This window comes from Balaenoptera physalus (genome assembly GCF_965194825.1).
Source record: "Balaenoptera physalus genome assembly, chromosome: 1".
NCBI classification, from domain to species: Eukaryota; Metazoa; Chordata; class Mammalia; order Artiodactyla; family Balaenopteridae; genus Balaenoptera; species Balaenoptera physalus.
Genome location: NC_138882.1, coordinates 117,307,571 through 117,322,825, shown reverse-complemented (window position 1 = coordinate 117,322,825; position 15,255 = coordinate 117,307,571). Strand labels below are relative to the sequence as shown.

Sequence of the window (15,255 nt, the reverse complement as noted above, 5' to 3'; positions counted from 1 at the left end):
ATTCATCTGTCGATGGGCATGTAGGTTGCTTCCATGACCTGGCTACTGTAAATAGTGCTGCAATGAACATTGGGGTGCATGTGTCTTTTTGAATTATGATTTTCTCTGGGTATATGCCCAGTAGTGAGATTGCTGGGTCATATGGTAATTCTATTTTTAGTTTTTTAAGGAACCTCCATACTGTTCTCCATAGTGGCTGTATCAATTTACATTCCCACCAACAGTGCAAGAGGGTTCCCTTGCCTCCACACCGTCTCCAGCATTTGTTGTTTGTAGATTTTCTGATGATGCCCATTCTAACTGGTGTGAGGTGATACCTCATTTTAGTTTTGATTTGCATTTCTCTAATAATTAGTGATGTTGAGCAGCTTTTCATGTGCCTCTTGGCCATCTGTATGTCTCCTTTGGAGAAATGTCTATTTAGGTCTTCTGCCCATTTTTGGATTGGGTTGTTTGTTTTTTTAATACTGAGCTGCATGAGCTGTTTATATATTTGGGAGATTAATCCTTTGTCTCTTGATTCGTTTGCAAATATTTTCTCCCATTCTGAGAGAAATGGGAGAAAGTCTTTTCGTCTTGTTTATAGTTTCCTTTGCTGTGCAAAAGCTTTTACGTTTCATTAGGTCCCATTTGTTTATTTTTGTTTTTATTTCCATTATTCTAGGATGTGAGTCATAAAAGATCTTGGTGTGATTTATGTCAAAGAGTGTTCTTCCTGTGTTTTCCTCTAAGAGTTTTATAGTGTCTGGTATTAAATTTAGGTCTTTAATCCATTTTGAGTTTACTTTGTGTATGGTGTTAGGGAGTGTTCTAATTTCATTCTTTTACATGTAGCTGTCCAGTTTTCCCAGCACCACTTATTGAAGAGGCTGTCTTTGCTTCATTGTATATTCTGGCCTCCTTTGTCATAGATTAGTTGACCATAGGTGCCTGGGTTTATCTCTGGGCTTTCTATCTTGTTTCATTGATCTACGTTTCTGTTTTTGCGCCAATACTATGCTGTCCTGATTACTGTAGCTTTGTAGTATAGTCTGAAGTCAGGGAGTCTGATTCCTCCAGCTCTGTTTTTTTCCCTCAAGATTGCTTTGGCTATTTGGGGTCTTTTGTGTCTCCATACGAAACTGCAGATTTTTTGTTCTTGTTCTGTAAAAAATGCCATTGGTAATTTGATAGGGATTGCACTGAATCTATAGATTGCTTTGGGTAGTATAGTCATTTTCACAATATTGATTCTTCCAATCCAAGTACATGGTATATCTCTCCATCTGTTTGTGTCATCTTTGATTTCTTTCATCAGTGTCTTATAGTTTTCTGAGTACAGGTCTTTTACCTCCTTAGGTAGGTTTATTCCTAGGTATTTTATTCTTTTTGTTGCAGTGGTGAATGGGAGTGTTTCCTTAATTTCTCTTTCAGATTTTTCGTTGTTAGTGTATCAGAATGCAAGAGATTTCTGTGCATTAATCTTGTATCCTGCAACTTTACCTAATTCATTGATTAGCTCTAGTAGTTTTCTGGTGGCATATTTAGGATTATCTATGTATAGTATCATGTCATCTGCAAACAGTGACAGTTTTACTTCTTCTTTTCCAGCTTGTATTCCTTTTATTTCTTTTTCTACTCTGATTGCCGTGGCTAGGACTTCCAAAACTATGTTGGTGAGAGTGGACATCCTTGTCATGTTCCTGATCTTAGAGGAAATGCTTTCAGTTTTTCACCATTGAGAATGATGTTTGCTGTGGGTTTGTTGTATATGATCTTTGTTATGTTGAGGTAGGTTCCCTCTATGCCCACTTTCTGGAGAGTTTTTATCACAAATCAGTGTTGAATTTTGTCAAAAGCTTTTTCTGCATCTATTGAGATGATCATATGGTTTTTATTCTTCACTTTGTTAATATGGTGTGTCACATTGATTGATTTGCATATACTGAAGAATCCTTGCATCCCTGGGATAAATCCCACATGATCATGGTGTGTTGTTGGATTCTGTTGGCTAGTATTTTGTTGAGGATTTTTGCATCTGTATTCATCAGTGATATTGGTCTGTAATTTTCTTTTTTTGTGACATCTTTGTCTGGTTTTGCTATCAGGGTGATGGTGGCCTCATAGAATAAGTTTGGGAGTGTTCCTTCCTCTGCAATTTTTTGGAAGAGTTTGAGAAGGATGGGTGATAGCTCTTTTTTAAATGTTTGATAGAATTCACCTATGAAGCCATCTGGTCCTGGACTTTTGTTTGTTGGAAGATTTTTAATCACAGTTTCAATTTCATTACTTGTGATTGGTCTGTTCATATTTTCTATTTATTTCTTCCTGGTTCAGTCTTGGAACATTATACCTTTCTAAGAATTTGTTCATTTCTTCCAGGTTGTCCATTCTATTGGCAGAGTTGCTTGTAGTGGTCTCTTAGGATGCTTTGTATTTCTGCGGTGTCCTGTTGTAACTTCTCCTTTTTCATTTCTAATTTTATTGATTCGAGTCCTCTCCGTGTTTTTCTTGATGAGTTTGGCTAGTGGTTCATCAATTTTTTTTATCTTCTCAAAGAACCATCTTTTAGTTTTATTGATCTTTGCTATTGTTTTCTTTGTTTCTATTTCATTTATTTCTGCTCTGATCTTTTTGATTTCTTTCCTCTGCTAACTTTGGGTTTTGTTTGTTTTTCTTTCTCTAGTTCCTTCAGGTGTAAGTTTAGATTATTTATTTGAGATTTTTCTTGTTTCTTGAGGTAAGATTGTATTGCTATAAACTTCCCTCTTAGAACTGCTTTTGCTGCATCCCATATGTTTTGGATCATCGTGTTTTCATTGTCATTTGTCTCTAGGTATTTTTTTTTGTTTGTTTGTTTATTTATGGCTGTGTTGGGTCTTCGTTTCTGTGCGAGGGCTTTCTCTAGTTGCGGCAAGTGGGGGCCACTCTTCATCGCGGTGCACGGGCCTCTCACTGTCGCTGCCTCTCTTGTTGCGGAGCACAGGCTCCAGACACGCAGGCTCAGTAATTGTGGCTCACAGGCCTAGTTGCTCCGCGGCATGAGGGATCTTCCCAGACCAGGGCTCGAACCCGTGTTCCCTGCATTGGCAGGCAGATTCTCAACCACTGCGCCACCAGGGAAGCCCCTCTAGGTATTTTTTGATTTCCCCTTTGATTTCTTTAGTGATCTCTTGGTTATTGAGTAATGTATTGTTTAGCCTTGATGTGTTTGTGATTTTTACATTTTTTCCCCCTGTAATTTATTTCTAATCTCATAGCATTGTGGTCAGAAAAGATGCTTGATATGATTTCAATTTTCTTAAATTTACCAAGGCTTGATTTGTGACCCAAGATGTGATCTATCCTGGAGAATGTTCCATGTGCACTTGAGAAGAAAGTGTAATCTGCTGTTTTTGGATGGAATGTCCTATAAATATCAATTAAATCTATCTGGTCTATTGTGTCATTTAAAGCTTGTGTTTCCTTATTAATTTTCTGTCTGGATGATCTGTCCATTGGTGTAAGTGAGGTGTTAAAGCCCCCCACTATTATTGTGTTACTGTCGGTTTCTTCTTTTATAGCTGTTAGCATTTGCCTTATGTATTGAGATGCTCCTCTGCTGGGCGCATATATATTTATAATTTTAATAACAATTACAATTATAACAATTACAATTACAATTAACAATTATAATTGTAATAACAATCTTCTTCTTGGATTGATCCCTTAATCATTATGTAGTGTCCTTCTCTTAATCATTATGTAAGGATTGATCCCTTAATCATTATGTAAGGATTGATCCCTTAATCCTTATGCAGTGTCCTTGTAACATTCTTTATTTTAAGGTCTATTTTATCTGATATGAGTATTGCTACTCCAACTTTCTTTTGATTTCCATTTGCATGGTGTATCTTTTTCCATCCCCTCACTTTCGGTGTATATGTGTCCCTAGGTCTGAAGTGAATCTCTTGTAGACAGCATATATATGGGTCTTGTTTTTGTATCCATTCAGCGAGCCTGTGTCTTTTGGTTGGAGCATTTAATCCATTTACACGCAAGGTGATTATCTTATTACTATTTTTTAAATTGTTTTGGGTTTGTTTTTGTAGGTCCTTTCCTTCTCTTGTATTTCCCACTTAGAGATGTTCCTTTAGCATTTGTTGTAGAGCTGGTTTGGTGGTGCTGAATTCTCTTAGCTTTTGCTTGTCTGTAAAGCTTTTGATTTCTCCTTCGAATCTGAATGAGATCCTTGCCGGGTAGAGTAATCTTGGTTGTAGGTTCTTCCCTTTCATCACTTTAAGTATATCATGCCACTCGCTTCTGGCTTGTAGAGTTTCTGCTGAGAAATCAGCTGTTAACCTTATGGGAGTTCCCTTGTATGTTATTTGTCGTTTTTCCCTTGTTGCTTTTAATTATTTTTCTTTGTCTTCAGTTTTTGCCAGTTTGATTACTGTGTGTCTTGGCGTTTTTCTCCTTGGGTTTACCCTGCTTGGGACTCTCTGCGCTTCCTGGACTTGGCTGCCTATTTCCTTTCCCATGTTAGGGAAGTTTTCGACTATAATCTCTTCAAATGTTTTCCTGGGTCCTTTCTCTCTCTCTTCTCCTTCTGGGACCCCTATAATGTGAATGTTGGTGCATTTAATATTGTCCCAGGGGTCTCTTAGGCTGTATTTATTTCTTTTCATTCTTTTTTCTTTATTCTGTTCCACAGCAATGAATTCCACCATTCTGTCTTCCAGGTCACTTATCCATTCTTCTACCTCAGTTATTCTGCTATTGATTCCTTCTAGTGTATTTTTCATTTCAGTTATTGTATTGTTCATCTCTGTTTGTTTGTTCTTTAATTCTTCTAGGTCTTTGTTAAACATTTCTTGCATCTTCTCGATCTTTGTCTCCATTCTTTTTCCAAGGTCCTGGATCATCTTCACTATCATTATTCTGAATTCTTTTTCTGGAAGGTTGCCTCTCTCCACTTCATTTAGTTGTTTTTCTGGGGTTTTATGTTGTTCCTTCATCTGGTACATAGTCCTCTCCCTTTTCATTTTGTCTATCTTTCTGTGAATGCAGTTTTCATTTGTTAATAGGTGCTCCAGTTCCATCCTCCAGAGGTTCTCTAACAGTTGCCCTGAGGGAAAATGTCTGAGTAGAGTAATAGAAGACAATCGTAGGACGTGGAGTAAGACCTCTTTCTCATCACTTTGTGCTTTAAAAATTAAATAAACAGTCAAATGTACTATGAAAATTTTTTTTCTCCTTGTCAGTTTCCTGAATCAAAAAACAACAAAGAAATTAAAGGGTGTGAAAAAAATTCCTTTTGCCTCATATTAATTACCAAACTAAATGTCATAAAATTATGACCTTTCTTCCCTTAGTAATTCATATTGGCAGGAACATAGATGAAAAGAAAACTTTGGGGAGACTGGTGTACTATGTAAATAGGAACACCCACTACCTCTTGTGAAAGTGATCATTAATTCCTAGGGGTAGGCACATGTTTTGTTAAAACAACTAGGGCCAGATCGTGCCATCTGTATCCTCCTTCTCCAAGGCAGTTTTGGGGTAAGAAAGGGAGTAGAGGGGGAAGGATATATCTCCAGAGTTAGTACGTTTTGTTCACTGATCCCAGCCAGGGCAGGTAGATTGCTGGAAAAAAAGCAGGGACAGACCCCTTCCCAGCTGCAATCCTCTTCTCCTCCCACTACATCCTGCCCTTCTTTCTGTACCTCTGTTTAGAGTTCCGAAAAAGATGTGGTTGGAGGGGAGGGGATTGTAGAGAAGCACTTGGAAAACAGCTATTCAAGACTCAGGGTGAGGGGTGTGTCAGAAAGCTCCTTGGATTAGGCTTACTCATTTTTTAGTCTTATTGCTTCTATTTACTAGCTGAGTGACCTTAGATAAGTACCTAAACTTCATTAGGCCTTCTTTTCCTCATCTGAAAAGTCAGGGTGTTGGGTTAGAGCTAGATGATCTCCAATGCCTTTCAAGACTTGACAACTATGAGTCTCTTCTGTAATTCTTTGCCTCATGTAAGACAATGCATGGCAGCATGTGCTTTTTGTAGGGGTGTGCTAAAAAAGATCCAGGCACCTTTCTTTTAAAATATCTCCTTTTCCTACGATCACGTGTTTCTTTAAAAACAAATACAAGAGGATTGGATTGATCATAGTAACGTGCTTCTAGAAATATCTGGTGGCAGGAAGACTACTTATTTCTCCTTAAGGACTGCATATTGGCCAGACTCCACATGCTTTTCGTTTCTTTGAGCCAGAGCTCAGCTAGTATGCTCTTAGTAAGGACTGATGAAACTGTATGAAAGGTAAAGTAAGTTTCTCTTTTAAGACAGGAGAGTAAGCCTATACGAACCTACTTCCCCCCATGACTCCATTGAAATAAAAGTAAACAAGTATCCCCCAAACATATGTGATTGGAATGGGTAGAAGCCCATGGACTGGAGATTTCAACTAATTTCTGAAAGATAAAAAGTGAAAGGGGAGGATTAATGGTTGAATTGGCAGAAAATGCCACAGGCTAGAATACACAAGATAAAGTGACAATTAGAATCTTGAGAAAAAACATATTTAGAATAACAAATTCACAGACCACATATGAAGTAAACTACAACTAGGCATGAATATAAGCAGTTAATAGACTGTAAGAAAAAGTGATCCATTTGCCCTTGATGCTAGCAATAGCCGCATTTGAGAGACCCGGGGGATATAACATTGGGTCCATGGAAAATGTCATCCTAGCATATAACACTGAACAGTGCTTATATTGATCATAATAAAATACATGCAGTATATTGGCTTGCTTCCATTGTTTATTATGTTTTATTAAACTTTATTTTTTAGAACAGTTTTAGATTTATAGAAAAATTATAAAGACACTACAGAGTTCCCCTATTATTAACATCTTATATAAGTATCATCCATTTGTTATGATTAATGAACGAGTACTGATCCATTATCATTAAGTAAAATCCGTACTTTATGCAGATTTCTTTAGTTTTTATCTAATGTCTTCTTCTGTTCCAAGATCCCATCCAGGATACCACATTACATTTAGTCATCGTGTCTCCTTAGGCTCCTCTTGGCTGTAATAGTTTGTCAGACTTTCTTTGTTCTTGACGACCTTAATGAGTTTGAGGAGTACTGGTCAGGTATTTTGTACAATGTCCCTTATTTGGGATTTGTGTGGTGTTTTTCTTATGATTAGACTGGTGTTACGGGTTTTGAGGAGAAGACCACAAAGGTCAAGTGCTGTTTTTGTCACATCAAATCAAGGCTACATACTATCAACGTGACTTATCACTCTTTCTGACCTTGATAACCTGGTTGAGGTAATGTTTGCCAGGTTTCTCCAATGTAAAGTTTCCCCTTGCTCCCACCTTTTCATACTGACCCCTTGGGAAGGAAGTATATAGGTTATTAACTTCTAAAGTCAACCTATAGATAAAGTAGGAAAGAATTTTTCATGATTGCAGCACTGAATGTAAATATTAACAATTTTGTTAGTGGTTACATGTTGCTGACAAAAAAAAAAGGGGAAAGGAAAAGTGGAGGAACGGGAAGGGGGATCAATACCTTCATTTTATAGAGGAAATCCATAGATACACTATTAAAAAATAGAAATTTGAGTCCTTGTTTAAAAATGTAAACGTTTAGGACTTCCCTGGTGGCGCAGTGGTTAAGAATCCACCTGCCAATGCAGGGGACATGGGTTTGATCCCTGGTCCGGGAAGATCCCACATGCTGCAGAGCAACTAAACCCATGTGCCACAACTACTGAGCCTGTGCTCTAGAGCCTGCAAGCCACAACTACTGAACCCACGTGCCACAACTACTGAAGCCCACGTGCCTAGAGCCCATGCTCCACAACAAGAGAAGCCACTGCAATGAGAAGCCCGCATGCTGCAATGAAGAGTAGCCCCTGCTCGCCACAACTAGAGAAAGCCGATATGCACCAATGAAGACCCAACGCAGCCTAAAATAAATAAATTTGTTTTTAAAAAATGTAAACGTTTAGTTCCAATAGAGGAAATACTGCTGTTAAACATTGGGAAGGGAAGAGTAGTACGAGATACATTCTGATTTTCATACTGTGAAATTGACTGACATTGACTAAAGTTGGTAATCCAAGAAGAGAGATATAGAATGCACTGGAAGTGAAGACTGAATGATCTCACTCCAGATAAAACCAGTTTTCCTCTGTAGAGGGGATTGGAGCTAACTAAGCAAGGAAAAGAGGAAAGGCTATAGCTTTTCCCTGAAGTTCTTTTATACTACTTGATTTATTACCATGTGCACAAATCATTTGCTTTAAAGCCAAAGATGATGTGTAGGGTGGTGTCAGGACTAATACTGGACCACCCAGTATGACCTCTTTTGCCTTTACTGATCCAAGCAAACCCATCAACTGCCTAAACATCATTCACACCAAACCATACTACTATGTGGTGTTTTGTTGAGGCAGGAACCTTACTTCTGAGAGAATAAAGGGGTAATCTTCTTAGGTCTTTGATTTGTAGGAAAGGCATTTAAAAAAGAGAACTCTGTAGAAATAAAGATTAGGAAGATTTCAGTTGCAGAAGGAAACCTGGCTGAAAGATGCATCAGCTGTCTCAGGTTGAGAAATATTGGCAGTCAGTGAAATCCTTTGTGTGTTTCCTGTGTTTAGCATTATACATGTTTCAGTTTAAAAGCCTTTACTGTCATTAGCTAATTGCCTCCCAAGGGCTGCAGGGTGATTAGAGGGAATATTGGAACCAAGCCAGATTTTAGAGCTGAAAGATGTATATGTGTCTGTACCAACCCTGATTCAGGGTGTAGTTGTTATACCATTTCACACACAGGGATCGATCTGCTAATGTGTGGTTACTCAATCTATAAAGTTTCTTTTCTAAATTCAACATCTCCTTGAGAAATACAAGTTACTAAAACAGAAGGGAACTTATTCCAATAGCATCTCTTACGAGTGTCTTGAAAATCAACATTGGTGACAGTTTTAGATTCATCATTAAATCAGAATCTCCAAAGTGAGGCCTAGATACTGGAACTTATTAAAAGTGCCCAGATGATTCTAGAGTAGAGACAGGCTTGAGGACCACTTACTTAAGTGGAAAATAGCTGCTCCTTTCCCTACCCCTAACAGTAACTATATCTACTATGGAAATGAAATACAACATTTGGCTAAGGAGAAATTTTTATAAACACTAATTATTAATAAATATTACAAATTGTTTTGTGTAAACTATATACTTTATAGAAGTGCTCAAGAAATTTGGAGAATATAGGAGAACAAATAGGTATGTCTCTGTGCATACAAAAAGTCATCACACAAAGAATCACTGTTCATGTTTTGGGATTTTTCTTTCCAGTTTATTTTCATACTTTGTCTTTTAAAAAAATTATTGACATTGCTCTTGTCAGATTCCATACACAATTTCATATCCTGCTTTTCAAATATACCATTATAATAATTTTTTTCATCCTTTGATTCATCCTTTAGAAGTCATCTCTAAAAATGAAACCTAGTGAAATGAGGCAAACAGGGAAATTTAAATCCACAATTAAACCAGAATAGAAATTCAGGTACCTGTAGCGCACCAGCCCACAGGAATATTCTCTACCCTGTTTCTATTTGGAACACTCAGACCAGCAGTATCTAGAACATGTGCTCAATTTCTGCAGCCGAATTTTGACTATATTTGGTGTGTGGTGCCCTCTACTGGCTCTCCCAGGATTGTGCCTTTTTTCTGTTTGTAAACTATGTGTTTGGGTAAGGACTCTAAAGAAGGGAGTTAAATTGTATGTGTGCAAGTTTGAATTTTGCATGTCTGTATTTTTATTAATATGTGTCGCCTTAATGTAGAATTGAATCTATCTTAATACTGGATCTGACTGTGGGTCTGTTTCCTTTTTATTTATTCCACAAACATTTTAGAGTCTACCATGTGCCAGGGGTATTGTGCTAGGGGGCTGGAGACATAAAGATGAAATCTCCACCTTCAGGTGGCTCATTATCTATCCCAGGCAGGATAACCTACTTAACATGCCTTGAATATTCCAGCAGAAGAACCTGACTCCTTATAGATCCTTGTCCTCCTCTATCTAGGAAAATCATCCTCTTCAATGAAGCATGCAGCTTTGGGACAGACACATGTGGCAGAGCCAGGAAGAAAGAGGACACCTTTCCAGCAGGGCAGATCCACCAAATCAATTCTGGCCATCAGTGGGGTTGACAGATGTCACAGACAGCTTGCTCTCAATTTACTTAGGAAATTAAAATTTATGATGGATTATAACACATTAATAGATAAAATGAGTGGCAATAATTCAGAGGTTTAATTGAGCCCCTATAAGGGCATAAACCTCATTTTCTAGAAATGTGAACTTTATATAATATGTACCTAAGGAAGGGAGGTAATTATTACGTTCTGAAAGCACTTTTGCATTTAAAATTTTACCTCCATTTTTGGGGGGAGGAAATGCATATGAAACTAATGGAGTTTTTCTAATCTGAGGAAGGCCTAAAGCATAGAACAAAGTGAGGAATCTCTAAAGCCTTCATGATCACTTCTTTTGGTATGCAGTTTCTTTGACCACATTATGTGCAATTATGCAAATGATAGGTTAGCAAACCCCTTCCCACGCCCCCTTTTTAACCTGAAGCCCCTGATGATGATGCTGGATCTACAAGGTTGAATCCATACACCAGTAGAGCCAAGCATGACTATATAATATTTATCCTGAATATGAAACCAGTTTATATAATATTGCACATCAACTATACCTCCAAAATTTTTTTTTAAAAATATAGAACCAGCAATTACTCGTTAAGTGTTCTTGGATGAATAACTTTCTTTTTAATTTGTCTTATTTGGAAAAGGATATAGCCTATCTTTCTTGTTAGGATTCGAAATAAGGCATGTAAAGTGTCCACCAAATTCCTAGCATATCACGGCTACTCAGTAGACAAGCATAGGCACTTCCGAAGCTTGGGCTCTGGAACCTGGCTGCCTGGGTTTGAAACATCTCTACTCTTCTTTTAGGGGCGTGACCTTGGGCAAGCAACTTCACCTCTCTGGGTCTCAGTTTTCTAAAGTAGTGGCCATAATGGTACCTACATCATAGAGTTACTGGGCAGATAAAATGAGTGAATACATGTAAAGTGCTTTGGAACATTTATTAATATATAGGGCTTTATAACGGTTGCTTATTATTTTAATTGCTATTCCTTTTAGCTTTTAGAGACTCTTGCATCTTTTCAAAGTCGTATATGAAAATCAGGGAGAGATATCTTCCCATACGTATAAAACACATCCATTTAGTGCTGTCATACCAGTTGCTTTCAGCGGATTTCCACTGTTGTGGTTCTGTAACCAGATCTCCTTGATAAGTCCTCAGAGCCCTCAGTAGGAATTACTTTGTTTATATTGAGTTTAGCTGCTTTGCTATAAGATAGTAATTCTTAGTTCTTGACTTTTGCAAGTATTTGTGAATTCCTTAAAGAATATAGGGAGGAAGAATTATTTGGAGCTAATTAGGAAAACATTGTGAAATTAGGACTCCCTTTTGTAACTCCACTGTCACTTACTCTCCAAAATAAATTGTAGGATGCTGTGGTTTTGGATGAAGCTCTGGACATCCAATTTGTCTGAATCTTTTCTTCAGTGGCTAATTGGCTAATGAGCCTCTCCTTTAATATATAGTGACAATGTGCTACACATAGGCCTTATAAAGGGGTGCAAAGAAGGGTCTCCATACCCAAAGAGTATGAAAAAGTAGCTAGACAAAGAAGTAACTAACTAACTATAACAAAAATTCAACTGTGATAACTGCTATTAAGGTAACATAGAGGGAAGGGGATTTTGACTAAGAGTTAGGGAGGGGTTTAAAAAGAGGTAACATTGATATTGAACCTTGAAGAATGGCAGAGGAGGGGAGGAAACATCATAGAAGCAGAGAGAACAAGATAAGCAAAGGCATAGAAACGTGAAACTACATGACTTGCTCGGGGAACAGCAGATGGTCCTGTGTTGCTGGGGCAGAAAGTATGTAGGTGGAGGGTTAGGAGATGAAGGGCAAAGGTCCCTGCGTCCTGAGGAAGTCTGCTCACCTAGCTCTTCTCAGGTTCTGGGGAGCGAGATGGTGGGGCTCCTCTGACAGCTCCCTCAGGATCAGGTCTTGGGCATGTCTCCTCACTTCCTCCTTCTCCCTGCAATCTTTCCTTGGCCTCAGCCCACACATCCTTTAACCTCTGCACTTAAAAAACCCTGTTCTCTTTTATTTTCCAAGAGACTCTCCCGGTCTGGTGTTTACCAACCTTCCACCTCTTGCGAAATATGTGGAGGATGAAATGATATAAGACTTTGTACAAAACGTTGGCCCCTCAGGGTAAAAATCTGAGCCTAGCAAAGTACAGACCCTGGGGGGCAGGAAAGAGATAACAATGAAGAAAAGGATGTTTGGCACATAGTTGGTGCTTATCCAATATTCATTCCATAAGTGAATTAGGGGATGATGTGATAGTCTCTCAAGTATTACGTGGTGTCTCAGGTACTGCCACCTGCCTCTTCAAGAACACTTCCTATTTGGGAAGGAGGAAGGAAGGAGGGAAGAGACACGTGTATTCTGGCTCTCCAGGCGTCTGTGCTGAGGTCAGGTTTCTTCTGGAGTTAGGAGTTCCTTGTCTGGCAGTTTTCTCTTTCAGGGGAGTAAGGTAGGTGTGTGTGTGTGTGTGTGTGTGTGTGTGCGCGCGCGCGCACGCGTACATACGCGTGCGTGCACACGATACACAAATACAAATAGTGACCCAATGTTTATTTCCTTTCACTTATGCCAAGACCTGAAGACCTCAGATTACAAAATCATTCCTTTGCCTTGATAACAAGAAAAAAAGTTAAAAACCTCAGGGAGAGCTCAGTTTTAATTGTTAAACTTACGTGCTTGGCACTTAGGATACAAAGAAGACTTAGGTCTAATCTCAAAGGGCTTTTAATGTGGAGAGACATGAAGCCAAACAGTATCTGATGCAAGGAAGATAGTGCTGGAGCAGAGGTTGGTCCAGGGAACTCAGAGGAGGGGCTTTTAATAGCGCCCAGGGCCCAGGGCCTTGCTATTCCAAGTCTAGTTTGACTGCCAGCAGCAACATCTCTTGGAAACTTGTGAGAAATGCAGACTCTCCGGCTCCAACCCAGACTGACTGAATGTGAATCATATGCTCATTAATATTTGAGAAGTACTGGTCTAGGGGGCGGGGGTGGGATGTGGGAGGGTTTTTTAGAGGAAATAAATTCTGAACTGTGTTTTGAGGATGAGTAGGGTTAACTGGGGGTGTTCCAAACAGAGGGAAAAACCTAAGCAAAAGTTCAGTGGCATGAAAAAGCATTGGGGTGTTTTGGGAACTGCGAGTAGCTTAAAATTGCCAATCAAAAGGGAAAGAGTAGGGGAGAGAGGAGGAGGGAGAAATGTAGGAAGATGGCAGGTCAGGCAGTGGCTAGACCCTGCTGGATGTGCTCTGTGTTAAGGAGCTTTGCCTTCACCTAATCCGTGATAGAGACGCATGATATGTTCAGATTTGCCTTTAGATCACAGCGGCCCTGAGGAGCCTGAGAATTATTTAGGAAGCTATGGCAATAGTTTGGGAGAGAGATAATGAGAGTCTAACTCAGGTAGTGCAGTGAGTTGGAGAGCAGGGGGCAAATTTAAGACATTTTAGGAGGTAATAAGCAGGTGAGAGACTTCAGTACGGATTGAGGATGGGAGAATGGGAGTAGCCTGGATGAGTTGCAGGCTTCTGGCTGGGATTAGTAGTGGGTGGTTGCTCATGACGCCACAAACACAGATGAAAGAATAAAGGAGGATGAACAGGTTTGAGGAAGGAAATTATGAGTTCAGTTTTCAACATGTTCTACTCCGGTGAATAGAAAACATGTATAGGAGGAAAAAAAAAAAAAAAAAGAAGAAAACAATAAAAGGGTGGAGAACTGGGTGAATCAATCAGGGTGGAGAAGGAAAGTGATGAGGAAGAAACCGTGCCCTGCCCAGATTTGGGGCTACAGTAATGCAACATAGTATACCTGTGAGCTTTTCCTTCAGTCCTGTTTCTAGGGGCTGCATTCTCGGAACTTGGTTCCCACAATTGCTTGGACCCCAAAGAAGGGCAAAGGGCTTGATTCATGATTTCCTATCCTGTGATCAACTCATTGTTGACAACATTTGCGCTATGAAAAAAATGTTTTCTAACCTGGAGTTCAAGCTGCTCCAGGGTTAGAATGACCTAACTGTTATTTTTTTCCACATTGCCTTGTGGGTGAATGACTTTGCCCACTGTCCCCAACACTATTTCCAAAGTGACAATAATACAATGCTAATATGTATGTGTGTTTGCCCGTTGTTGTTCTTCAAGTTCTGGATGACTCCTGCCACAAATCTTCCCTGTTAACTTTTACAACATTTTTATTTTGCACCTTGAAACTCAGAACTTGATCATGGCCTGTGTTGGATCATACTCATAATTGTTTCCTATTTAGCAATCTGTTCTCCTCTGCTCACAGAGTTCTAAAAACGTCCTGGAATTCTGCGTCTCCACGACAGAAACTCCATAAGGATTTTAACATTTTCTGATCAGTCATCACCAGCCAATAAAAAGCAAAATGTCGGCACGTGGTATAATATATTAGTTCGGGCAGGAGGAAGATATTCCAACCAGATCCTTTCGCTCTTGCCAGAATCAAACATGGCGGGCCGCAGCCAGACCTTCCAGAACACCCAGCTCTCTTTCTCACGACCCCGGCCAGTCGTTGGGGCTCCTTTTTTTTTCCACCTTCCTTACCCCTCGTCCGCTCCGAGAGGGTCAGCACCTGGGAGCGTGACAGCTGACCTGCTTCCCGCCCCCACTCGAGGGCCCGCCCACCAGCCCGCGCCAGCCAATCGCAGGCCGCGCTGTGACGGTTGGCAGCGCCGGCCGGCCCCGCCTCCCAGCCTCGCTGTGGCCTGCGGCTCCTGGGCCGGTAGCGCCGTTCTTGATCGCGTTGACTGGCTGTGTGTAACCGCGGGTCACGGGTGCTCGCCTCCCGTCACAGCTCAGCCCAGCGCCGCCGAGGCCGTCGGCCCCGAGCCTCCGCCATGGACTTCGAGGACGGTAAGCGCGGCCTCTGGCTGGTCGCCGCGGCGGCGGGAGGCGGGGTGGCCTGCCCCGGGGGTCTGTTTACCGTCTCAAGATGGCCGTGTGGGCTTTGTTCTGCGGGCCCGGAGGCCGCCCGCCCGCCGCGGGCCCGGTGCCCGGAGTCGG

The 15,255-nt window shown here is 40.2% G+C and overlaps 1 protein-coding gene and 1 long non-coding RNA gene across 7 annotated transcripts in view; both read left to right on the top strand.

The window, feature by feature from the left end:
* The window catches only part of LOC309636632, a 505,650-nt gene that overhangs the window by 122,194 nt on the left and 368,201 nt on the right, over nucleotides 1-15,255 (top strand). The window lies entirely within an intron of this gene.
* The window catches only part of ZNF326 (zinc finger protein 326), a 37,102-nt gene continuing 36,778 nt past the window's right edge, over nucleotides 14,932-15,255 (top strand). For 2 of the 6 annotated variants that reach the window (XM_082450933.1, XM_082450932.1), the window contains exon 1: nucleotides 14,940-15,105. Coding sequence is in view for 3 of the 6 variants with exons in the window: in XM_082450930.1 (XP_082307056.1) it covers nucleotides 15,090-15,105 (16 nt within the window). In the remaining 3 variants the exon portion in view is untranslated. Of the gene's footprint in view, nucleotides 15,106-15,255 lie in introns of all 6 variants that reach the window. The other 4 variants (XM_082450930.1, XM_082450929.1, XM_082450931.1 and 1 more) reach the window with 4 other exon arrangements.